Below are 26,673 nucleotides of genomic sequence, written 5' to 3'. Positions count from 1 at the left end.
TAGTTACAATTTTTCAATTGATAAACTAAAACCACCCCAGAATGATGCATAATAGTATGCTGATAGATGCCATCATAGACATGAAACTGATGTTTAAATACTAGACCTTAGCCTTCCAACAAATAACAAATAAGATATTATTTCCTTTTCCTATGGAAGAAAGTAGAATTTATTTACCCAATTCTTCACCTTGTACCTGGTTCTTTTTCTCATAACTTTATAATTTTTTGAAGTTATTCCACATCACACGTTATTCGTCATCAAATTCTGAGGGTGCTACTTATTTGTTGGTGTGTGTATAAACCCATATAAACCCCTCTTCCATTTCCTCCTGAAAAATGCCAGCTTGCTGTGTGTGTCCCGCTATACTAGGTAGATGACAAAATGGTTTTAGTAAGAGACAGTTGGGAAGTCTAGACTAATTATGACTATTCATTTGAAGGTAAATGTTCATCAATTTGAAAAGAGCACTACCTACAGCAGTTAAATGCTGAATGTGTGGGGTAGGGGTAGGATGGAATAGCCTACCCATAAAACCTGAGATGTGGGTGTTAGCTGGACATATTATGTAATTCTCCTTGGTAGATGGTTCTGAACTGGGTCAATCTTGTGTGAGAAATGAGGGCAGGCTAATGTCTGTAATTCTTACCTGCCTGTGGTGCAGTGTTAATGTTGTATATTTGAAGTTTGCCAGGCTAGCTGGAAGCCCTCCAGAAAAGCACTGCTTATGCAACTGAAATAGGCTAGCTACTAGGAACTGGGATGAGGGTGCAGACGTGAAGGGCTGATTACATGACGAAACCGACGAAACCCTCAAAGGAAGTTACTTAAGGGTTACTTAACTTTTTATTTAGCCTTGTAGTTGAGGAGTTGGTTTTCAGAGCATATTAATAAGCTAAATGTGAACTAGTCCATTGAGCACTGCATTAATGTAAGCTAATGTACATTCCCTTAAAATCAGTGGGATTTAGTTAGTTTTTAAATATATTTCTTTTGCCAAGGGTCTTGTAGCTGATAACCTTACAAGTGTTTACTTACATCTTATTGGTATGAAACTTGTCAGTGTGAAAGTCTAATCTAGTTTGCAATTAAAGATTTTATCTGAAACCATGCAGTAGCATTACATTTGTCTGTTGAAATCCTTATTTTCAGCTATTGTGCTTTATGCTAAATAGGCTGAAACCATGAGACATTTATTAGGAGTTTGTTAATAAATGATGGTTTGTTGTCACTTTGTCCTTGCTACCTGGTTTGGAAGCATTATGTGTTTTGCTGTAGCCAGATAGTATGTCACCTCTAAACTGAAGAGGGCTGTTTGCACTTTTTGAAAAGATGTTTAAATCCAGGTAGGTTGGTTGACTCAGCTGTGTGGATTTTGTAGGAGATGACATCTTTATGTACAATTGAAGATCTGGACTCAACCTGGTTATTTATGTTCAAAAAATAGACACACTCTCTCATCTTCTTCCACTTGGAAGGCAGATTTTTGGAAGGCCAATTTAAAAAAACAAATAAGCAGCTTTTGAGAACCATAAACATCAGAATTTAGCACTGCATCTTTTTAAGAGTTGTTTTGTACCTGGCTTCTCTGTCTCCTGTGTTTTTCTCCCTGCTTTTTCTTATTCTTTGTGGCTCCATTTCTCTACTTAGTCTGATTAGAATAGGAGATCTTGTGGATGGAGGAGTGACAAGCAACCAGGACATGTTCGTGTACTCCAGATTTTGATATATTCAGAATATGTGAACTTTCTGCTTCTTATTTTGCCCCAAATATACAAAGTCGTAATGGTTACTATTTTGAGGGGTGTTTTGATGTTTATACAGTGGTACCTTGGGTTAAGTACTTAATTCGTTCCGGAGGTCCGTTCTTAACCTGAAACTGTTCTTAACCTGAAGCACCACTTTAGCTAATGGGGCCTTCTGCTGCTGCCGCGCCACTGGAGCACAATTTCTGTTCTCATCCTGAAGCAAAGTTCTTAACCTGAAGCACTATTTCTGGGTTAGCGGAGTCTGTAACCTGAAGTGTATGTAACCTGAAGCGTATGTAACCTGAGGTACCACTGTATAGTAAAATCAAGTTGAGGTAATTTTAATCTCTTTTAGTATTTTAACTTTTGTATTTTATGGAGAAATAAGAGTTGTGGATCATCAGCATATGGGTGGCACCTCGCCCCAAAACTCCTAATGACCGCTCCCAGTGGCTTCATGTAGATACTGAATAGCACCGGACATAATATAGTTTCCTGTGGTATCCCAAAAAGGCACTCTCCCCAATAATACTACTCTCCCAGTTCCAGTCCTGAAGCTAGGAAAGGAACCACTGTAATACAGTGTCCCCATCCCCAGAGCCGATCCAGGAGGATACAGTGATATGAAATGCCAATGAGAGATCAAGATGAAGCAAGGGTGGGGGGCCTCTTCAGTATTTCTAATCAAAGGGTAACAGAAATTGGAAACAAACAGAAAATATAAAAGAAGATATTTTTCACATCCACAGAGAACACAGTGTATTTCTTTGTTAATTTGAAGCCACAGACTTCTACACTGTATGTATATTGCATTTTTTATGCTCAAGAACAATTACCAACAAGAAAGGGAGGCGGTGACTACCTGCATACACAGGGAAGGAGAGGAGAGAAGGATGAGTGCTCTAGAATAGCAACATGTTTGTACTCTAAATTCCATTATACAGGGCAAAAAAATGGAAAAGCAAGCAGCTGGTTACACCACCAGCAGCAGTTCTGAGGCAAAGAGAACTTGGGTACCATTGCCTCCAAGTAAATGCAAGTCATTTCTCCAGGTTATACCATTAACATTCTCATCTGTAACCTATAACATACAGTTTGGATGAAGACATTGTACTCCTTATTCTTCTTTAATATCTTCTTCCTCTGATGTTAATGGCTATCACTGTTCACAAAAAGTCCAGTTAGCGACTGTAGAGTGGAAAGCTTACAACGAACTGGGGTTAAGCTGTATCCTACTATGCAATCTATTGTGCTTGATTTTAATTTCCTCATGTTTTTTCTTGCTCTTTTTGTAGGGCTGCCTTAACACAGATCATGAGCAGGTAATGCACAAGGAGTGCTATTGGGAATCATGTCGGACGAGTCAATCTCAGGGAGTGATCCGGACGTGGACCCGGACTTGGAGCAGGAGGATATGGAAGAGGAGGAGGAGGAAGAGGAGGATGAAGCAATGGAGGAGGACAATGATGGGGATGATGAAGAGGATTTACTTGATGAGAATGGTGAGTAATGGGCAAGGGAGTCCATGAATGCTTTTTTTGTATGTGCTTCCCGGCACTGTTAAATCTGGTGAATAAATCATTAGGCTTTATATAAGAGGCAGATTTGTTCACTGTGGAATTTATGCGAGTACAGGTCTTTGAACATTTGTACCAGTTTTTGAACATTTAAGTCAGTAGGTTATATAATGTGACAGCCCAGTCCTGAATTGGCAACTTGCATTGCTGTAGCTAAAACTGTATCCAAATCTGGGTGAACAGGGCAGAGTTATTTAGCTCTGCAGCTGCTGGGGAAGCCCCTGTCTAACAATCCATTTTGAGAAGAATTGTTACTATGTGTCTGAGGCATGTCTGTTGTGAGGGCATCAGTTACACCTTTTTTGTGAAATATTTGGCTTCTCCGGACATCAGATTTGAATGAAAGGGCACGAGGCTAAAACTACGGCTGTGGGTACTTTGCTACATATATTAACATTCTGTGCCAAAGAAAGCTGTCCCTTGTGGCCTAAATTTTACAGATGTACTCGGTCTGTGCATTATTTCCTCTTATTTGCATAGTTTTACAATCTTGACTGTTCTGTATAATCAACTCTGTGTTGGTAATTAAGGGAAATTGCAGCAGCTATGTAGAGCGCTGATGCCCCACCCAAAACTGCTGGAAACTTTATCCAAGTTCCTGATACTTCAGCAGGGGTTACCCACATGTAGAGCTAGTTTGAATACAGTTAGGACATTGTTTATTTGGTTTAACTTGAATTTTGCTCTTTGCCGCTCTTGACTATGCCATACAGGAAAAAATACAAGCCAGGAAGAAACTAGAGCCTGGCTTGTTATAGGCAAGCTAAGGCTAATGAGGGCTCATGGTTTGTTTCTGTCCACAGAAACTACAACCCCATACAAGCTAAGTTTAGCATGTAATTCCTGCCTTGTGTCCTCCTCTGTGTGGCAAATTAGTGTTGTAGTTTAAGATTACACGTGAACTGGGCCATAGTTGTTAGGACATAGGAGCACAGGAAGAATCTTGGATCAAAGGCCCTTTTTGATCTGTGTTAATTGTTTCCAGTACTGGCCCACCACCTGCATTAGCAAAACCTCACAATGAAAGTGATAGCTTTTCGTTGTCTTCAGTATGTTGCATTCTGGTTCAGTTTAATACTATGACTAGCAGTTATGGATAACCCATAACTCCATTGAAGGAGGTTGGACTAGATGACGGTCAGGATCCTTTCCAACTCTACAATTCTATGATTCCATATGATTCAGTTATTTATGCTATTAGATTGGCTTAATTTAGTCTTCAAGTGTTGCACCCTATACTACATTCTGTGTTTTTTTTCTGCACTCCTGCAGAATCATGTCACATGCACAGTCCTGACTCAAGACTAGAGAAAAAGAGGAAGGCAAGTCCTCCATTTTTACCTGTTGCTCAAGGTGCATTCAGATGCCTCTTCTAGCTTCTTCTCCTCTGCTGCTTTGTGCTTGCTTTTTAAATGGTTTCTGTTCATGGTGTGTGTGTTGAGGGAGAGGGAAGGAGTAGTTGCACATCTGGAAAAGCAAGAGCACTCACTTCAAAATGGAGTCTTGGCCAGCAGCAGTTTCTCTTGTCTGTGCTTCTCCCCTATCTCATTTTTCTAAAATTTTCCTCTCATTACAGCAGCTAACTGAACGCCTGCAGTTGCATCTGCTTGCAACAAATTCAACTCTAGGAATCAGTATCCTCTGTTATTAGAAAAGCCCCTCTCTCATCATTCCTTCGCGAAGTAGCTCTAAATTGGAGCTCATTGCTAGGTCTTTTTTCTCTTCTGTTTTGTACTAACTGCAGACCCATCTCTCTTGTTTCCTTAAAACATGGAATTTGGAACTGAGAGGAGATCCTCTGTAGATTATCTTAATATGTGATCAGGTTCAAATGGGAGAAAGTTGTCCTTCAGATGCCCTGGTCCTGAACTATATAGGGTTGTATTCAGCTAACTTTTAATGAGAGTAGACCCACTGAAATTAATAGACCTAAGTTATGATCATTAATTTCAACTGTTCTGTTCTGAGCAAATGTTAGTTGAATACAGCCCAAAGTACTTTAAAGATCAGAGGTTAACAGCTTGGCCACCACAGTCTGGTGAACCACTTCCAGCTGAGCAGAGGGACGTCTGTTCACAGCCTGGGCATAAAGGGCCAATGGTGAACCCAGAAGGACCTCGAAACTACAAACACGTGTTTTCAAGTACAGTTTTATGCTATCTTCATGTAGGGTTGTCGTACCTCAACAACCTTTCTGTCTGGATTTTCACTGTTTGAAATATGGCAACCCTATCTTCATTGCAGTTCAGTTAACTGTAACTCTGATACATTCTTTTTCAGTTCCCTTATGTTTTAGACCTGGGCTGCATTCTATTCTCTGTTAATGAGGCCCTTGATTAATGAGCTCTCCACACTAAATCAACTTCTCCTACTTCAAGTAAATAGCCCCCCCATCCCCCCCGTCTTGTATGTAGTCAATATGATGTGCTCTTTTTCTAATTAGTGGGCTAGCTTAAGTGGTAGAGCTATTAATTCTGTTCTGCACTGCTTATAAAAGTTATAACTGCCAACAGTTTATAATTTCATCTGATGGTGAGCCCTTTCGCCTGGAGTATTATCCCTCATTTCTCAACTGTGTACCAAAAATTACCAGAAATTGCATTTTAGATAATGTGATGGTGATTTCTTCTGTGATAGGGCAGCATATAAGCCGCCATGAAAACTAACTAAGTTCTTGCATTATGTCATTTTGAGCTCTTTTGTATGTTTTAAGTGCTTAACTAGAAACTAGTAAAAAGAAAAGAAGGAAATTAGTCACTTTGCAGTTAAACTAATTGTAAATTGTATTGCTTTTATTTTTAGACGAGGAGTAGGTAAGATTTTTCTGTAGCGTGGAAGATTTATAAAACTGATAAGGCTTTGTGAAATATTTTAAAATACGTTTGTTCTGTTTGTGCAGTACATTATTCCTAAACATTAATACACTTTTACAGTTCTATGTGTTATACAACAAAGTGGTATTGCTGACTGGTGGGTGGCTCATTTTCTTCAGCTCTCTGATTTTTAAGTAGATCACCTTGTAAGAATTTTGTCATATCCTTTCCTTCTGGGGGAAGCACGGTGCAAAGTTCATCTCCCTGAGTAACCTTTGCATAACTTAGCACTTGCCTTGTGAGCTACAAGTGTGTGCACTGCGCAGAGACACTTGCTGCACTAAGAAAGGCAAGGAGTGTTGCCCAGCAGATTGCCAGACAGTGTGCCAATGACTACTGGCTAAAGTCATATCAGAGCATTCAACTTGATGCTGACAGTGACAATACTCACAAAATGTACGAAGGCATGAAGAAAGCCATTGGAGCAACAATCAGAAAAACTGCACTGTTGAAAACTTTGTCTGTAGAGATCATCACAAATTGCAGCAAGCAGGTGAAGCAATGAGCATAGCACTGTCAAGAACCGTACTTGTGGGGGGAAATGGTCTTTGGCACAGCAATTGCCTGCATTCAGACTCTGCTTGTCTTGGAGGAGCTGGATGTTCCTCTCTCCCCTGATGAACTTAAGAACTCTTAAACATGTGGTGAAGCCCTAGGACAGGACTGAATCCCAGCAGAAGTACTGAAAGCATCAGCATTGGTGACCATATGCTTGGGGTGATAGATGATTCTGTCTACCTTGGCTCCACCATAAGCAGCAACCTTTCCATTGACACTGAGCTGGACAAGTGTATTGGTAAGGCAGCTATGGCAATGGTTCGCCTCTTCAAAAGGGTATGGGAGAATGCGATGCTAATGTCCAATGTCCAAATGAAGGTCTACCAGACTTGTGTGTTGAACATGCTGCTTTATGGAAGGGAGTTGTGGGCAACTTACAGCTGCCAGGAGCGACATCTCAATGTCTTCCATATGTGCTGTGTCATGAAGATTTTGGGCATCACATGGCAAGGACAGAGTCCCAGACAGAGGTGTTTTACCAAGCCCACATTCCCATCATTTTCACACTTCTGTCTCAGCAATGTCTAAGCCAGGCATGTCCAAAGTCTGTTTCGGGGCCTAATCCTGCCTGCCGATCGATTTAATCCGGCCCCTATGGCAGTATATGTGTAAAATTGTAAAGAAAGATGAACAACTTTGGCCAGCCCTCACGCATGTTCACTTCATCAAATCTGGCCCTCTTTGCAAAAAGTTTGGGCACCCCTGGTCTAAGCTGTCTTGGTCAGTTTCCACACAATGAAAGATAGCAGGATCCCCATGGATGTGCTGTACAGGGAGCTAGCTTCAGGCACCAGGCCTGTTGGCAGACCAACTTACAAAGATGTCTGCAAGTGTGATATGAAGGCTGCCAGCATTAACTCCACTGTGTGGGAATCCCTTGCAGACGACCTCTGTGCCTGGAGACAGGAGTCAGGTCATGTATCCACAGCAACGGCCAGAGGAGGAAGGATCACTGGGAGGAACGCAGAGAGAATAAACGCCATGGTGCATCTGCGCCAGTGAAACCGGGCACCTTAATCTGCCCCAGATGCAACACAGTATGTCTCTCCCATATTGGTCTCCACAGCCACAGCAGGCGCTGTAACTCTCCAACGATTTGACTTTACCCCCAATGGCATATTCTTCCATTGTCTATCGAGACAGATGCCAACAGTGCCTTGGTCAATGTGAATGTGGCACTGTGGTCTAAACCACTGAACCTCTTGGGCTTGCTGATCGGAAGGTCATCTGTTTGAATCCGCGCAGCGGGGTGAGCTCCCGTTGCTTTGTCCCTGCTTCTGCTAACGTAGCAATTTTGAAAGCACATCAGTGCAAGTAGATAAATAGGTACCACTGCAGCAGGAAAGTAAATGGCATTTCTGTGTGCTCTGGCACTCGTCACAGTCCTTCATGCGCCAGTGGTGGTTTAGTCATGCTCGCCAAATGACCTAGAAAGCTGTCTGTGGACAAACGCCAGCTCCCTCGGCCTGCAGCGAGGTGAGCGCCACACCCCATAGTCACTTTGACTGGACTTAACTGTCCAGGGGTCCTTTACCTTTTTTAAAAAAACCTCAGACACCTTAGTGCTTGTATGTGTTTTATGGTATAATTTTGGTTTTGTAAAATAAACCACATCATTTTTAGCATTTAAGCTCCACAGTTAAACTAGTAGAAATGAAAGTGATTGGACCAGAAACAAGAAGTACATAAGCACAGTAGTTCTGTGAGAATTAAGAACCAGTGTGGATATTGGTAAATTCTGCTGTAGGCTCTTGGCTCTTTTGAACTGGTTGTTCTGTACCAGCAAAGTGACAACATTTTTGTTTTGGTATTCCCCCCCCCCGAAAAAACACACTCTACTCTGTGTTTTGTGGAGAACGCTTTGTACTTAAACTGCTTGTTTCTTTTTGATTCTATCTGCTAGGGATGAGTTTGTAAGCTTGCTTCCTTCTCAGAAGAGTTTATTGTGGCAGAGATGTCTGGAAAAGGGCACCAAAGTCCTTAGCCAAACTTACAGGAATATAAGGGGCATGATATGAGTTGGAGGTGGCTAGGAGCCTACTTTGCTAATTCTAGAATTTTAATTAGTGCTGTGAAACTGTTATCTATTGTTACCTAAGTTATCATAGTTGGGGTGTGGCTTGAATGCTGGTGTGGGAAGGGAGACTAGAACTTTCATCTCGGCCCCCTCAGGGTTTCACAGACAGACAACACTTGCGGTCATATTTCTTTTTAAAAATCTATAAGGATTTATTTCAGGTTAGGGCTGAGGAGAAGAAGGGTCATAAAAATCTTGATGGTGGTGTTGCCTCTCCTCACTTGTCTCCTTACGATTTTTTTTTGGCATAAATCACTTGTTTGAGAAAGCGGCACAACTTCTGGCAGCATTAGACAATGTTATATAACCTGGAGAAATGACTTGCATTTGCTTGGAGGCAATGATGCCAAAGTTCTCTTTGCCTCAGATCTGCTGACGGGTTCTGTAGCCTTGCTGTTCTGTTATGGTGGTGTAACCAGCTGCTTGCTTTTCCTTTTTTTGCCTTGTATAATGGAATTTAAAGTACATATGTTGCTATTCTAGAGCACTCATCCTTCTCTCTCCTCCTTCCCTGTGTATGCAGGTAGTCACCGGCTCCATTTCTTGTTGGTAATTGTTCTTGAGCATAAAAAAATGTAATATGCATACAGTGTAGAAGCCTGCGAGTTCAAATTAAAGAAATACACTGTGCTCTCCATGGACGTGAAAAATATCTCTCTTATATCTTCTGTTTGTTTCCAATTTCTGTTACTCTTTGATCAGAAACACCATTATGAAGAAAACTTTTTTTCCCTTTCGAAATTAATTTGTTATTTCTTGTTCTGTTATTCTTGCAGTGATTTATTCGTTTCTACTAACCTATCTTTAATTGCAGTTGAACACTATTTATTTTCATTCAGCAGTGTAAAACTAAAACTCCAAACACATTTAATTGAAACAAGTGCCTCACAAACACAGCAGGAGTAGCCACCATGGTGCCCTCCTGATGTTGTTGAACTCCAATTCTCATCAGCCCCAGCCAACATGGCAGGGATGATGGGAACCGTTGTCCAGCAACACCTGGAGGGCACCATATTGTAATAAAAAACTAATTTTAAAAGAAAAAGAAGTGTAATTTAAGCTGTTGTAAATAAAAATATGCCCTTTTCCCTTATGGGGTATCCAAGAGCCCATATAGAGTCCTTACATAGGTTCCCTATTGGTAGGAGAAAATAACAGAGGCCAACCAGAGAATATTGAGAAGCAAAGCAGCTAGTAAGCTTGATCTTTATTGATCTGTTGCAACAGGGTACCCCCCTCACACGCAGGAGAGGAAGAGGACCCAGAACAATGGCCGGCAAGGCCTTATAAAGACTTTTGAAATTCCCCTTCTCTAGATCAGGACCACCCCCAGAAACATTATGCATACATCACAGAAGGGGTGTGACCTAAGACCACCCCTCAGATACATCCCACCTACATCACAGAAATTTAAATGTTGTTTTTCTCTTCTCCTTGTTTATCTCCTGTCTAGCAGGTTCCTTGATTGGATTTTCTGGGGAAGCCTGGCCATTCTTTTGTAATGCTAAAATACTTATTTCCTGGGCCAGGTCACAGGCTCACACCTTATTCAAACACAGATTAAAGGAAGAGACAATGGGGAGGCTTTTCCATTTTTAACCTTGCAGAGAAGGGATTTGGTCAGTTTAGGAATCAAAATGGTTCCAGGTTTGCCTTCCTGTACTGATCTATGTATGTGCAGTTATGAACATTACTATATATCTAAAACCATAAAATTCCTATCACAATTTCCCCCCTCTGGGGCTAGAATTTTTCTTAAAAATTTTTGCCCCACAAATAATAACATCGTATGTTGTAAATGGATGTCTTTGTATGAATATATCATATAAAAATAACACATGTTGCGTTTTGCTACTAAATTGCTTGTGGCATTCTAACACTTTGGGAGAGACCATTTACTCAATAGTGTTCTATGCTTTACACCTAGCAGGAAGGTAAGGTCCACTAATGACTGAAAAGTGCAGTTTGCTTCCCCCCCGCCATTTTAGTGTTCTCAGGTGTCAAGGTAGCTCTTCTGTGGTCTCACACTGACATAGTGCTACAGCAACACATCTTGTCTGTTGAATCCCCTCAGGGCTTTCATTTAACCATGTCGCCTGGCATTCACCATAGCTGGCACAGGTTTTGGGCATCTCGTGAGGGAGAGGTCTTCGCCTTGGCCTTTAGCTATGGGATTTTATTATAGGCTGTGGTCTTGGGCTCATGAGAAGTTGCTCACTTGCACTTAAAGGACCAAAAAGCTAATTGCAGCCTGGATACACTTGCCCAATTCAAACTGAGTCCAATTTGAATTTATCTTGCCCCATGGTTCTCAAGTCTTCAAACCAATCTGTTAAAAGAAAACCATTCTTAACAAGGGCAGTTGTCCAAATAAGTCAATTTAAGTCTATAAGGGATCATTCCTGCTAAACCAAAGCATATCCACCTTCATGTTTCTTAGAAGCTTCTCCTTGGTAAAGCAAGTTTTAGCACATTTTTTTAAAATGGGTAGGGAAGGTTGGCATAGTGCCAGGTGGAACAATGAAATGTGGTTATAAATTGAGCTGAACATTGGACTACACAATAATGTGAGCTATTAGAAAGTATAAAATGCATGAGAATTCTCCATTGGTGTGTAAGCAATAAGACATTAAACATAAAAACAGTTACACACAGAAAAAAAAATTGCCCCCCTTTGTGGAAATCACACTGTCAGACACATTTCAACATTCTTACATAATAACACATAATACAAAAAATAATAATTAAATATCTGTTACATATCTTGACACAATTGTGATCTTTTACGTATGTATCTTTTGAATCCTGGAGCACAGTCTTAAGGTTCAAAAGTGGGAAAATGTCCTTGCAATTCAACTCAGGTCCACTCCCCCCCCCCGGCAGTCTATATCCTTGAAAGAGATAGCTGTGGGCACTTTGAAAACTCTGGCGTTGCAGGTCTTGTGATGGCGAAGGGGTTGTTGCTGCTTTTCATCATTGCACATCTGTAGAAGTGATATCCTGTAAGGGGGCAGGGTTTTGGGGAGACTTAAAAACACAGTTAGACAAGAAAGGGGCAAAAGGCAAAAAGGATGTCCTCCAGTTTCCATGGGAAGCTGCAAATAATAAAAAATCTTAGCACATTAAGCATTTTATTTATTTCAATATTATTATCACATTTCCACATAATTACTGTTATTATCTGCTAAGTTTGTTTGCTTTCCTTCACTTAATTTTTGTTGTTGTTGTTCTTTTCATATTATAAAATAAAAAATTACTCCACATGTAGAGAAAGAGAACTGTAAAAAATACAAGAAAGGTTAAAAAATAAAAGGAAAGCAAAAAATTAGATTACCAGTTAGATGAAAATGGACTTGACACAAAGACATCAGATTCAGAAAATAACTATTATTAAATAGTACAAAGATATTATCAAAACCACACAGATTACTACTGGACTGGGGGAAAAAATGGGAAAACAATGGGGAAAACTTAAAATTCACCGTGTGCTATCCAATAAAAGAACTTCATGAGACTGACTTTCAACATGTGATGAACATGTCCCCAAAGTAAAACACACACACACAAATGACCTATGAGGAACCAAAAATAAATAAATGCTAAGACACACAATTAATAAGTAACCTGAAGTAATCTGTTTTGGCATTCTAACATCCCAAATGAAAATAAAAGAGTGTTTCTTGATGTGACAACATCAGCTGTAATGTTAATACTGGGAAATGAGTTAATACCAATAAAAAATGAATGGCAATTTTAAAGTTGTGCAAGTAACTTGCACTAGCCAAAATGACAGAATTAATAAGAAATGCTCAGGCCAAAGGTAAACAAGTACCATTCCACAAACAATGTTTGGTTGTGCTTCGATTAACTTCATAGACATCATGGAGAAACTGATTAAATAAATGAAAACAGATTATTTGTAACTTTAAAAAAAAAAATGTCAAAGGCACAAAGAGATAGAGGTCACTAATACAGCAGGGATTCAGACTTGTTTCACAGAACAGAAAGAAAGTTGCTGTTTGGCTTTTAGGGAAGAAAGACAAAAGAGAAACAAATGCAATTACTTTTTATAGAATATTTAAATCACTGTTTGCATCCCCTCATTATCATTTGTGCTGTGGGAGAAAAGAAAAGACACTGTTAAAAGGGAAAATTATTTCATGTGAGAGGTCTGTCAGGAAATGCTGTTCCTAAAATGCATAGGCATATACACACACACACACCAAAAAAACAAAAACAAAAACTTATAAAATTTAAATTCCATTGGGAGACGAACCTTTTGTTAGCCCCTGGGGCAAGACATTAAGGGTGATTTCCCTCAATGGTTCAAAGTTTTACATAAAGAAATTTGTATAGGTTTCAGGCTCTCCAAACCTTCTCTCTCCCCCCCTCCTTTCTCTCTCTCTCTCTTTTGTAAGCTGATCTAGCCTCTGTGCATGTGCAGAGTTCATGTCTCAGCAAACCTTTTATACCATTGAAAATGTTGCATCTTTTGGCTCAATTAGAATAAGGAAGGGAAAGGTAAGGAGTAGATTTTAAAAATAGGGTTAGATTTTAAAACAAAAAAGAGAAACTCAGCAATTCAAGTATTCACCATTCAGCCCAAGCTTCCTTTATGTACAGGAAAGGGCTAATATCCCTCTGGCCATTCGCGGAACAATCAACCGCTCTCTTATTTATGAGTAAAAATGGCCAGGTAAGGAGTGGTTTTTTAAAATAGGGTTAGATTTTAAAACAAAAAAGAGAAACTCAGCAATTCAAGTATTCACCATTCAGCCCAAGCTTCCTTTATGTACAGGAAAGGGCTAATATCCCTCTGGCCATTCGCGGAACAATCAACCGCTCTCTTATTTATGAGTAAAAATGGCCAGAGCGTTAGAATTCATAGGATTTTTTAACATTCTCAGTCATTTCAGCCTTACCATTTGCAGACAAAAAATTATTATTATTATTATTAATATTATTATTTTCTGCGCCTTAATTTACAGGAATGGCCAAGGCTAATTGTACTTGATTATTCATTTGTATGTGCTTAAACTTTGAATTGACTTTTAAGTTTGATTAAAAAAAAATAGTAGACAAAATGATAAATACTGTAATCACTCAAATGCTTGATATTACCAGTTGTGCTTCAAAACATCATGGCTTTTACCTCTCACCTTTAAAACTAAAAAGCAAAGCTAGGCTGAATTTCAACTCCATTACCACACCAGAATTTAAGAATTACCCTCCAATGCTTGCAGACACATGGTCTTCCACACAGCCACAAATTGGGAGAGTTGAAAGGGACCCTGGGGTCATCTAGTCCAACCCTAAAATACAGGGTTCATAGCAAGATTTGTACTACCAGAAACACACACATTCACCTCTCACCTTTAAAAACAAAGAGCAATCTGGGCTGGATTTCAACTCATCAGCCACAAATTGGGAAAGTTGAAAGGGACCTGGGGTCATCTAGTCCAACCCTAAAATACAGGGTTCATAGCAAGATTTGTACTACCAGAAACACACACATACTTATGTACACAGACACAACTGGGGAAGAGATCACAAGCCATGCGCCTATCACAAACCATGCGCCTATCATGTACTAAGGAAAAGGAAAATAAAAGTACCCAATTCTATACAGATCTTGAAGCTAGTTTGAGTGAGTGTTTACTTCCTTAGACTAAAGAGTGAAAATTCCTATAGAAATTATCTTTAAAAGAAGATTGAAGTTAACATTTTTCCTAAGATAGGGAGAGGATCTTTTATAAAGCAAAGTTTAAACAGCCATAGATTTGATTTAAAAGGAATACAAGAGTGAACAATTTTTCCTGAACTTGCAGAGGAATAGTAAGCCTAATCTATGCCCCCCCCCCTTTTGCAGTTTCCTTTAAAGGAAGCTTACTCGGGAGTAAATTTACCTGGCACAGAATAAGAAGGAGAAGGGGAAAAAACCCTGAAAGAGACAGAATGAAACAAGGGGGGGCATTTTCTAAGAAAAGAGGCCAGGACGTCTTATAGAGACTGATACCAGGAGCCTTACAATAACTCTTCTGTCCAACCAGATCAAAGTTAAAACTGGACTCAGATATTTTTCTTAGAAGGAACACCATACTTTCATAGGCATATGCTTAATGAAATACATACACTGCATTTTAGCTTGAGAGAGCAGTTGGCTCAACTAGGCTTTTGCAGCAGAAACATTAGGTTAACTTAGACTGGAACACAGGTGTACTCACAAACTCAAAAGTTACAACACAACTTCATTTACCATTAGACTTAAAATCACCCCCCCCCCCACTGAAACTAGAGAAAGGAGGTGGGGTAATCCTCCTTTCAGAACACAAGTAGCACGCATACAGGATTTTACCACTTGGGAGAAAAACTCTCTTTTAGAGCCTCTCTCAAATAACAAACATTTGCACACTTCATTCTCCATTTTGTCTTGTTTTTAAGACTGATAAGGTTCAACATGGCTTCCTTAGATTTAGAATTTGGAGCAAGCTTGCATTTTTATTTTAGATGGCACATTTAAGATAAGCAGCTGCTGGATGTTACCTAAGTACAATTTAAACACAGGAAAAACGTTCTTAAACACAAATTGAAGGGGACTGTCAGAGTCCAGGCGGGAAGTAAGCACCAACTGGGCTTCTTTCCCATCAGGAGTCTGTGGGTTCATTTCTTTTGATTGAGGTGCACCCATTTTAAGAATTTTTTTAATAGCGCTAGCTTTTACTTTTATACTGCAGTCAGGGTTTTATCCCCACTTTTCAGGAAACACAATAAATAACCCACAGTACACTCAATTTGGACAACTCCGAGAATTTGTACTGTGACACACCGCCGTTCGTCTGGCCTGACTTACTAGGCTGGTACAGCTGTTGGCCTTTCCTGGCTACTAAGCTAACAGTGCGGTCAGCGATCTCAAACCCCCCCTTTGGTCATTACTCAGCCAGGGAGCCCACAGCAACCTCCTGCCTCTTACAATCTAACCTGAGAGTTCCCTACTGGACGCTTGCGTAGCGCAGTGCCAGATTGGGACTCAGAAATGACAAAGAAGGAAAGGAATCAGGTGCCCTTGCTTTCTCTGCTCACAGGTCATCTCTAACAAAGATCGCCATGGCAGAGGTGCGGCTGCACCTGGGAGTTATAGTTTTGGGAATTATAGTTTTCAGTGCAGAAGAAATTGCACAACCTTTCTGGGCAAAACTCCGAAGGAATAGGTTGGCATACAGAATTAAGTGGAAGAAATCACACACAACCTTTGCCTGGGCATACTCCGAAGGGCTAGGGCTGGTGTTGAGATCGAGGGGACAGAAAGAAGGAGGCAATTTTTAGATGAGGAAAAAAGTAGAAATTTTAGATTTGAAGGGAAAAGGAAGAATTAAAGAATTTTGGTTGCTGTGGTTTAGAGACCCCAACCCACTACCCGTGTTTCCTACTTAATACTCACTTCCGCATGCGCTGTTCCTGGTGATCCCACGATGTCTTGACTGGTTGTTTAAGGCCGGCCTGATCAAGCTTTGCTTCCCCTGGTTAGCCTCGCTGAACTCCAAGTTATTGCCAGACCCTGGGACCGATGGAAGACTGGTTATTCCTCCTGGCAAACTGCCTGGTGCGCGCTGGATAACCAGTCCTTCCTCGCTTCCAGAATCCGGGTAACCAAAAGTCCCTTCGTGTGTGGTCGCCATCTGTTGTAAATAAAAATATGCCCTTTTCCCTTATGGGGTATCCAAGAGCCCATATAGAGTCCTTACATAGGTTCCCTATTGGTAGGAGAAAATAACAGAGGCCAACCAGAGAATATTGAGAAGCAAAGCAGCTAGTAAGCTTGATCTTTATTGATCTGTTGCAACAGGGTACCCCCCTCACACGCAGGAGAGGAAGAGGACCCAGAACAATGGCCGGCAAGGCCTTATAAAGACTTTTGAAATTCCCCTTCTCTAGATCAGGACCACCCCCAGAAACATTATGCATACATCACAGAAGGGGTGTGACCTAAGACCACCCCTCAGATACATCCCACCTACATCACAGAAATTTAAATGTTGTTTTTCTCTTCTCCTTGTTTATCTCCTGTCTAGCAGGTTCCTTGATTGGATTTTCTGGGGAAGCCTGGCCATTCTTTTGTAATGCTAAAATACTTATTTCCTGGGCCAGGTCACAGGCTCACACCTTATTCAAACACAGATTAAAGGAAGAGACAATGGGGAGGCTTTTCCATTTTTAACCTTGCAGAGAAGGGATTTGGTCAGTTTAGGAATCAAAATGGTTCCAGGTTTGCCTTCCTGTACTGATCTATGTATGTGCAGTTATGAACATTACTATATATCTAAAACCATAAAATTCCTATCACAAAGCTCACAAAGGTGTTTTTGTTTTTTTTTACTGGAAAATGCACACTTCTGAGTGAAAGTGCTTATCAGCTTAACTTGGGAGGAGAGGAGAGGCTGAAAATAACATCCTGGTTTTAATTAAAATATTTAATAAGAGCTATTGTCTTCCTTATTTTATAATTTTGGATTTGAGTTTTTTTAATAAATAAAATCAAGGACCATATGTGCATTTATCATACTTCTAAGACAACTTTGGACCAGTATTATACTATTAAATCAAAACATTTGATTGTGGAAGTTTGACATCTGGAACCCTACATAGTCTATATAGTTATCAATTGTAGTAAGCGCTCTCTAGCTTAAAGTAAGGAATCAGTAAATATTGCTGACTCAACACATTGCTGACTCAACAAAGCTCCCCCCCCCCCAAAAAAACACCCTATTACGTACTCCTGAGTTTCTTATTCTTGGGTTGCTTATGGATACTGCCTAAGAGAGTCGCAGTCTGGGCAACAAAAGACTGCAGCCTGAAGCAGTCTGAGAAATAAAAGAGTATAGCAGAGGTAAACCATGTGGTCATATTGCATGTGTTTTAATGGAACCAAAGCCTTCTGAAATCAGTAGATGCACATTCGCAACCCGCAGCGTTTGCAACCTGCAGCGGCGCGCCTGTGCACGTGTGGGTTGCGATTCGGTGCTTCTGTGCATGCGTGAATGCCGAAACCCGGAAGTAACCCGTTCCGGTACTTCTGGGTTTTGGCGGGTCCGTAACCCAAAAAATGCAACCTGAAGCGTCTATAACCCGAGGTATGACTGCATACTCAAACCCTTGGAGCCAAGCCCCTTCTTGAGCATCCCTGGTTTTCCAGAATTTGTGAGAAGAGAGAGCCTTGCTTGGAAAGCAACACAGATATTTTAAAAGGCTCTTTATGTGCCAGGAAAATCTGGTGCAAAAAGAGCTTTCAGCTGTCTACTCATTAAGAGATCTTGGATCGGTACTGACAATACTGTCACTGAAAGCAGAGGGAAAATACCTGGGATAGGATTAAAAAAGGAAAATAAATAAATATTTTGCCGTGAGATGTAATACACAGGAATAGCTTTTAATAAGCCTACTATGAAATGAAGCATTATGTAGTGGGAGTGTATCTTAGAAAACAGCCTTCCCCTACTTGGTACCTTCCATACGTTTTGGACTACAACTCCCATCAGCCTCAGACCTCTCCACTGTTCTTTGATTGTTGTTGGCCTCAGCAACTCCACATAAAAAAATAATTTTTTGAGCTAAAGCCAATAGGTCGTTGCTGCCACTATTTAGGTTACAGAGATCACATATTGGTTGGTTTTCACACATATGGAATTATGTTGGGTTAGCAACACCTTGTGTTGCTGTTAATAAAATTAAACTTGCAATGATTCTCTTTTTAATGGCTCCCAATATGTTGATATGCTAATTACCCCCACCCCCTTAGCCCTGGTGTTAATTTCTGGAGCTCTTGCTCTTTGTTTCCTGTTGCCTGTTAGAATTCCCCTTGTGTGGGGCCCCAGTTGAGTTTGAATAGTTATGTAAGGATTTCGTTTTATTCCTGCTCTCTTCCACTAGTTCAAATGGATCGCGGGCTGAGTAAATGATATCAGATGAAAACAGCGTGCAACTTTTGTTGTAGCAGCCACCCCAGAGAGAAGAGACCTCCCAAAACGTACATGGTTTCTTTTTGTTTTACAGACTGTACTGTTTTTCAGGAGTAGTGTTGGGTACCTCCTCTAATTTAGCACATATGCTAGTTTCAGTTAATAGGACAGAATAGCTTCTGTGATTGGTCCTCAAGTACTTGCTGGCTTTTTTTTGTACTCATGGCTTTGAGGACCTGAGCTGGGAAAGAAAATAAGTGCCAGTGCTATATAGACTAAAACCTAGGCATATTTAATTGGTTATGTAAGTGACCCTTCTCAGTCACAGCCAAGTTACAGGATCTATATTCACTGGATGTGCTCAATACAGGTTTGTAGGATAGATTGCTAAGTGCTGTTGATTAGAATATCCGAATACCATGACGTTGTTTAGTCTGTTTCCTCTCTTTTCTCTGCTACTTTAGCAAAAGGCACCTTATGATTTTTTGTGTGATTATGGTGCTCCAAGCAGAGATGATAAATTATTTTCATTGACTTCAGGCATTTGGTCTGGGGCTAGAATAGCTCATAGTAGTTGACAGTTTGCCATATTATCTTCTGCTGAAGTTACAGAACCAGCTGTTAAAGAAGGTTGTGTTGCCGTCAGCCGTGTACACTGAGCAAAATGCTCCTTTTGGATGAGTCTCAGCACTTCCAAGGTAAGACATGGAAGTCTCCTTTCCATCTACTTCTCTTCCGTTGATTTCACAAACAATTCATTGTTTTTAGAAATCGGATGTGTTCCAGTGGTGTTGTGAGAGAGTGGTTGGAATATAATATTTTGTAAAACAATACATTGAGATTCATTATTTATTCAGCAGTCAATAATTTGGTGGAAGTTGAGTGTCTTGATTTGCATGAGAGGCTGACTGTATAATCTTGAACACTGTATAAGGCTATTTACTACTTTTTAAGTCTGAGGATTCTAGTAAAACAACCAATTAACTATTGTATTTGTTTCGGTAGGATTATTATTTCATATTGCAGCCTCTTTGCACTTGTTGCTTTCCTGATCAAGGATGTGGCATATTTTGCATGTGTTATTTAATGTGTTTTCTCCCTATCTGAATCTGCATACTTCTGCAGTTCTGAGAGTTCTTACTGGTTCTGTATTTCCTAGGACAGGATAGTGGAAGTGTATGTGCATTATGTATGCACACACTGCACTTCTGACAAACTTTATTGTTCATCCCTGGAATTCTGAGAATTAGGTTTGCCTTCTTACAAATAGGTTATATATGGGAGACGAAAAGTTCAGAAATTCTGTTATGAAAAAGTCTTGTTTGAAACATCTCATTTAGTTGTGTATGCTCACTGGTATTTATTTTGTAACTTTATCAATTGTTCCTGTTTACCTAGTTCAGCCTTTCTTGTTTACCTAGTTTACCTTTCTAGTTCAGAAAACTGACTTCTTCCCAGTAAACTCATAAAAGAGGAGGTAGGCATAAAGTACTTTATTTTTTAAACTCCTCATGGGAGTGATGTTATACGGACTTTATTTTGAAACTGATAAGAGTAATCACGTGTATGTGTATTTTTGCTGGGCTCTGTTTTATCTTTCTATGAATGGTTTAAAAAAGTACAGACAATCTAGTGACAAGAATGCAACAAATGTCTAACTGGTTTATGGGTCCAAGTGGAAATTGTAAATTTAAATTGCAAATTACTATTTAAGAAAGGAATGATACTTTCAGGAATAAGACATTTTGAGATCAGTCTTGATAAAGGGAATGAAGAACCTCAGGACCTAGGAAATTTATAAATGTGGAAGGCCCATGATTTCTGGGAATGAGAAATTTAATTAGATTGTAAAAAAAGATTAAAACTGGAGCCACTGGAGTACAGTACTAATTACTGCTGTCTCATCTTTGCGTAACACAACAGTCTCACAGACCATGCTGAGCTGCAAGGACTTGACTGAGCATTTTGTTTTGACTCTGCAGTAAGAAGTAACTTTCGATTCTGCGGCTTTATTTTACTGTCTAGCTGAAAAGTTGTTTAGACTAACACATTTTTTTGAAAAAAATTCATGAACAAAACCCTGAGCATCTCCTCTAATGCATGTAGAATAATGAGTTTAGTTTTAAACCATCTCTCACGTCCATATATGACACTAAATTTCAACTACAATGGACTTTTAAAAGTATTCATTAATGTAGTGATAAATCAACATGAAAATAGTGCCCTGCGCTTAATGATTTACATTGAACCAAGCATATGAAAATTATAATCAAACTATCTAATTTGTCTATGTATCATCACAGTGTAATAAAAATTGTTGCTTCTTTTGAGGAGATCTTCTGTTGCCTTATATGACCATACCAGGGGTCAGCAACCTTTTTCAGCCGTGGGCCGGTCCACCATCACTCAGACTATGTGGGGTCGGATTATATTTTGAAAAATAATAACGAACAAATTCCTGTGCCTCACAAATAACCCAGAGATGCATTTTAAATAAAAGGACACATTCTACTCATGTAAAAACCGTCTGATTCTCGAACTGTCCACGGGCTGGATTGAGAAGGCGATTGGGTTGTATCCGGCCCCCGGGCCTTAGGTTGCCTACCCCTGGACTATACCTTACAGAGCGCTTATTAACTCCATTTTATTATGTGAATTCTGTTGTGCAGATAGGCCAGGTAATTTGCACAAAGTTATAAGTCTGGTAGGCTTTGAATTTGACCTCAGCTCTATGTCCGCACTGCTCAATACTTCCAATAAATCTTTCCTCATCACTTGATTTTAATAATCTTTATTGATTAATCAGGTTCACTTTACAGCTTTCATGAAATATAATCTAAGTGTTAACACCACACCTCACTATCTTCTGCTATCAATTTCCTTTTAAAAAGAGGAATACTTGGCTGTGGTGTCTAGTAGTTTGAACACCCACTATATTTTGTGGGACTGCAGTACAGCAAAATAAGGGATATTCATTTAGTTAGCTGGCCTGGACAACAAATCTGGTACCTTGTTTGGGGATCTGCAAATTGTGTTGCAAACTTTTGTTGTTCCACCATGTGGTGAAGTAGTGAATTGTTGCCTTAAATATTTCTTTGCTGGAATCATCCTGAAATTGCAGACTTTAAAGAAACTCACTTGATAAATTAAGAAAAACATTAAGTTCCTGATGGAGGCGAGGAGACAGTGCAGAAAAAGACATGAGTGCAGTTATGGTGTTCATTTGTTTTTCTGATGTTGCTTTCTGGAAAAGTAACCCAGGTTGTTTCAAATACTGTTTTTGTTTTGTTTTGTTTTGTTTTAAACTTGCACAGTGAAAACCTTGATCTAGGAAAGCATTCATTATTGTTTGAAGGGGCGGGGGTTCTGCTACTTGTTATGTTCATTATCTTCCTCTGAAAGCTAGCCTTTCTTGCTTAACTTCAGAGGAATTCTCACTGATCTTGAAGCAGAAAACGGCAATTAAGTTAGTTATTTCTTTCCCTCACTCACTCACTCGCATCCCCTTGGGAAGCAACCTGTAAAGAAAAGAAGAAAGGGGAAAAGAAAGCTTGATCTGGTGTTTTTAATATAAAGTGGGGTGGGGTGGAAGCGAAGTCATGGTTCTTCAAACTTTATGCTGACTTTGTCGTCTTAAAAGACATCAGTTGACCATAGTGCCTTAGTTTCTCAAACTGTCAGAAGCGTAAAATGCTAATGATAATATTCAATGATAACATTAACTACAAATATTTTATCAATCACGAAAACCTCCCGGTTTTCATCTGCCTTTGAGGCATTGTTTATCACAACTCTGGCTACAATTGAAAGGTTATGCATGTTATTTGAAGATTGTTCCACACAATAGCATGTTCCAATGTGGTGGCTCCTGTGTCGTTTTTTGTAGCAGCTCAAAGCTTAATTACTGGCTACATTTTTCCACACTGCAAAAACGGCTTACCACATAGAGTAATTTATAGATGCTTACATATGGTGATTGTAATGATATGCGCTGGACACGGGTACATAACAGAGGGACTTAAGTAGTGTGTCCTGAAAGCATGCCTCCCCACAAAGAAACATTATGTGAATGGTTAACTGCAAAGCTGTAATATTGTAATCTTTGCCCTTAACAAAGGGCAGGATTCACCTAACAGACATATCAGTGAAAACCCTGTGTGATGACTTCTACTTGCACAATGGGGCTTCCCCCTCTCTCCCCCCCCATGCCCCCCTGAATTTTGGGGTTGGGAGAGCCCTCAGAACAGCAAGGGGGAGGGCTGACCATGTCACCTGGCAAGTTGATATGCTTGTGCAGACAGAACATCAAATAAATTGCAGCTTGAATTCCACCTAAAAACTGCAAGTAGTTTAAAGAATTATGTTGGGATTTAGTGATTTCGAAGTCAATTACCCAATTTTCGCCATGAAAATGTGAAAATGGGGCACTTGATAACGGAGGGACTGCTTGATGTTATCTTTCTTGCAGCTCTCTCAGTTGTCAAGTGTCAGATTCCTTGGTTTGGGAGCAAAATGTGAGTATGCAATAGAGGGTCTTTTTTCCATCTTAGTGCTGCACATTTCCAAAGCCACCAAGAGGCCTCTCTTTGCATTTAGCCACCCTGAAAAATCTACTATGAAACAAATACTATGACTTGTAACAACTGCCTACTGAAAATGAAAGCTTATGTAACCATTGCATAATACAAAATACCTCCCCCCTCACAATTTGGTCTCCTTCCTTCAGACCCTGAATATTAGTTGATCTAGAGAAATAATAATAGCATCTGCACTAATGCAGCAAAGGAGGCATCTACAACATATGGCTACAGGAGCCAGAATGTTTCTAGTTTAGGTGCACTATTTTAGCACTTGGAACAAATACTCTATTTGCAGAGGGTAGTAAGCCCCAACTTGAATGCTTGTGACTTCTAATATGAGAGAAGTTGGAAAGTGCTTCAGGCGAAACAGGTCCTTTCATAGCACTTTGCTCTTTTGGGGGGGTGGGGGAAATTAGCCTGGGTAATTGGAAAACTACCTAACAGCCAGAAAGTACAGTTTCTTATTCTTCCTGTGTATCTGATGAAAGTACTCACTTGTTGAAATTCCCTAGCAGAGAAGGCCTTGAAAAATATTCTAGGTCACTGTGACCCTATCTCTGTTAGTAGAGGAGTGAGATGACTGAAGCAGAAATGTCAGTTTGCAAATTAATTGCTGTAAATTTGAAAGTGGAAATTTCCAGACTTCTGGTATTTAACTGATGACTTAATTACCCAATTCAGACATGTATGTGTGACAGGGTTTTATTTTTTTTGGGGGGGGGAGAGAGCTTAGATTTTAGATAGTAGTAGGAAAGGTCGTAGTGTTTTTGTTTCTTTTAGTAGGGTAGCAGAATAATATCGTTCCCCCCCCCAATTTATCTCTCTCCTGCCACATGCGGCTTTCAGATCGCTTTGCAGACAAGTAATTAACCCCACTGCATTCAACAATATCCCAGAATGTTTGTGCTGTGGCTGAGAATAAAAATTAGTTTTGCAGATTGTTAAACATGTTTCCTGCTGCTGAGTCAAAAAGGTGTAGTGCTGGCTAAAAACGATGAGGATAATGTTCTCTTCTGTTTCCCTGGTCCATATTGTGTATATATGATTAACACTTAGTAAGATCAGCTACCTGGTTTCTTCTTTTGGTTTGTGAGTGTTGTTATTTAGAGACACGTTCATAAAAGCTTATATAAGTGCTCTTTAGTGTTTATGTAATTCAGGCCTCTTTACTGTGTACAGCAGCGAGGCCAGAATAAGAGCTCGTGAGTATTTGGTGCCTTCGTTGGCTTGCATAATCTTGGAGTTAGAAGATAAATTGCCTGTCACTGAGGTTGGCCTTTAGATGTTCCAGATTTTCTGAGTGTATGCTGCTGCTGCTGCTGCTGCTGCTGCTCCTCTTTTTAAATGTGGGCTTCCTGCATTTTTTTAGTGTTGCCTCTTCCCCCACCATCTTACTTTAGCTATTATTTCCCCTTGGATTCATTCTTGGCTAAGTCTTGAAAAATGCACATGCTGCTCTTCTGTGTAGGAATCAGTGTTGTAAAAAGTAGCATTAGCAGACAATGTCTCTGACAGTTGTGGAAGCAAGTGGAAGTCTGACAAGAGTGAGAATGAAAATGAGAAGACAATAATTGGCAAAAAGGAAAGAAGTGACAGTGAGATGATAAGTGTAGGCAAAAGCAGTGTACAGTGGTACCTCGGTTAAGAACTTAATTCGTTCTGGAGGTCCGTTCTTAACCTGAAACTGTTCTTAACCTGAGTGTAATGGTTCTAGGGGTTGCTCGTGCATAAGCCTGTGCCAACACCTGGCTGGGTTGCCTGAGTGAACCTTTCCTGTCCGGACAGCCACTCACCCGTGGCGGTCTCAATCGCTGGCAGAATCCGTCAGTGGGTGTTTCTTAAACTTCTTCCAGCAAAGAAGTTCTTTGACGCCCAGTCTCCTCCTACTCTCCCTGCGCGGAAGCCTTCTGCGCAAGGAGGGCGTAGGCAGCGGAGGACCCTTCCTCTCCCCGCTGGTCCCCGGCAAGGAGTCATGTGACCGCCTCTCTGATTCCCCCATCTGCCCCCCTTCTCCACTGGAGCTGAGCTGATTCCCTTCCCCAGAAGATGGGCTGCATCTCCCAATCCCGGGACGCTCTCTGGGATCCATCTGGAGCTTGCTCTCTCCCTCCGGCACTGATGGCAGTTCCCTGACACTGAGGTAGCACTTTAGCTAATGGGGCCTCCTGCAGCTGCCACCAAGTGATTTCTATTCTCATCCTGAAGCAAAGTTCTTAACCCAAGGTACTATTTCTGGGTTAGTGGAGTCTGTAACCTGAAGCGCCTGTAACCCGAGGTACCACTGTACTCGTTCTGAATTTGCTGTACGAGGGGTTGTTGAGGATGGTGCTCTGATTCCATGTACAGAGGAGTAATACATCTATCTGGGTCCTATTGCCTTCTGTGATACTCAGAAAGAGTAGCTCTGTCAGTGCATTTGGACTTTGTAGGTGTGTCATCTTATGTAATCATTATGTAATTAGTTCTTTGTTAGGCCTTTGCAGAGTGGGAGGGACCTAAAGCTACTCAACTGCCAGAAGGCTTGAGACTGCTCTTTAATTAGCTGGCTTGATAAAAGCTTCAGAGGTTTTCAGACTTGGCACTTCTAGGGTCTGGCACAGGGACATCTCCCTTCCCATCCTTAGTGAGAGGTGAATTTATCTGATTATTTTGTTTGTGCAGATAGAACCTAGAAGAGTCACACTTGCGTTGTTTTCACATCTTTGGTCAGTAGTGAATTGGGTTTCTCTTTTCTTCTTGTTTTTGCAAAGAATTTGTCACTGGAGCAATTCAAGTTCTCCTAATTTCTAGTCTGCATTTTGTTTAATACAGGGATTTTCATACATTTGCATATTGCAGGAGATGTTGTAGGGAATGCATTTTTCTCCTTCTGGTAACCCCAACTTCTTCATTTAATGGTGTAGAGCAATTTTCCTCTGATGGCAGCTTCTTTAAACTTGGGGTTCTCAACAGTGAGGTGAGCAGCTTCTGGGGAAAGTTCCTTCTACTTTGTGCACACATTTTTATTTTTTGGTTGTGCAGGAGGTTAGAATGCCTTATCTCAGTTGGTGTAATACAGACAACAAAATACCGCTCTATTTGTGCTAATAAATATTCTAAATTCCCTGTTTGTGGCCTGATTCTTCTCACTGTAGAATCCCACACTTGATTGTCTTAAAATGCATGCCATGGTTGCCTCTGCTTTTGCCACTCCTCTTTTTCACTAATTCATATTGGGACACCCGTCTGAGTCAGGAGTTGAGTTATTATTGATCCCTGTTTAAGACATAGTATGTTACTGCCCCTTATGTGTGTCCATCCAGTACCT

The 26,673-nt window shown here is 40.3% G+C and overlaps 1 protein-coding gene across 7 annotated transcripts in view; it reads left to right on the top strand.

The window, feature by feature from the left end:
* RAD54L2 (RAD54 like 2) overlaps positions 1-26,673 on the top strand; it is a 76,789-nt gene that overhangs the window by 18,774 nt on the left and 31,342 nt on the right. For 5 of the 7 annotated variants that reach the window (XM_081177588.1, XM_081177587.1, XM_081177584.1 and 2 more), the window contains one exon: positions 3,044-3,250. In XM_081177588.1, the coding sequence (XP_081033714.1) occupies positions 3,100-3,250 (151 nt within the window). In that variant the 5' untranslated portion in view covers positions 3,044-3,099. Of the gene's footprint in view, positions 1-3,043; positions 3,251-18,755; positions 18,855-19,057; positions 19,157-19,392; positions 19,485-26,673 lie in introns of those variants that run through there. The other 2 variants (XM_081177585.1, XM_081177586.1) reach the window with 2 other exon arrangements.

This window comes from Podarcis bocagei, assembly GCF_964188305.1.
Source record: "Podarcis bocagei genome assembly, chromosome: 2".
Lineage (NCBI taxonomy): Eukaryota > Metazoa > Chordata > Lepidosauria > Squamata > Lacertidae > Podarcis > Podarcis bocagei.
This window is presented reverse-complemented; position numbering and strand designations above follow the sequence as displayed.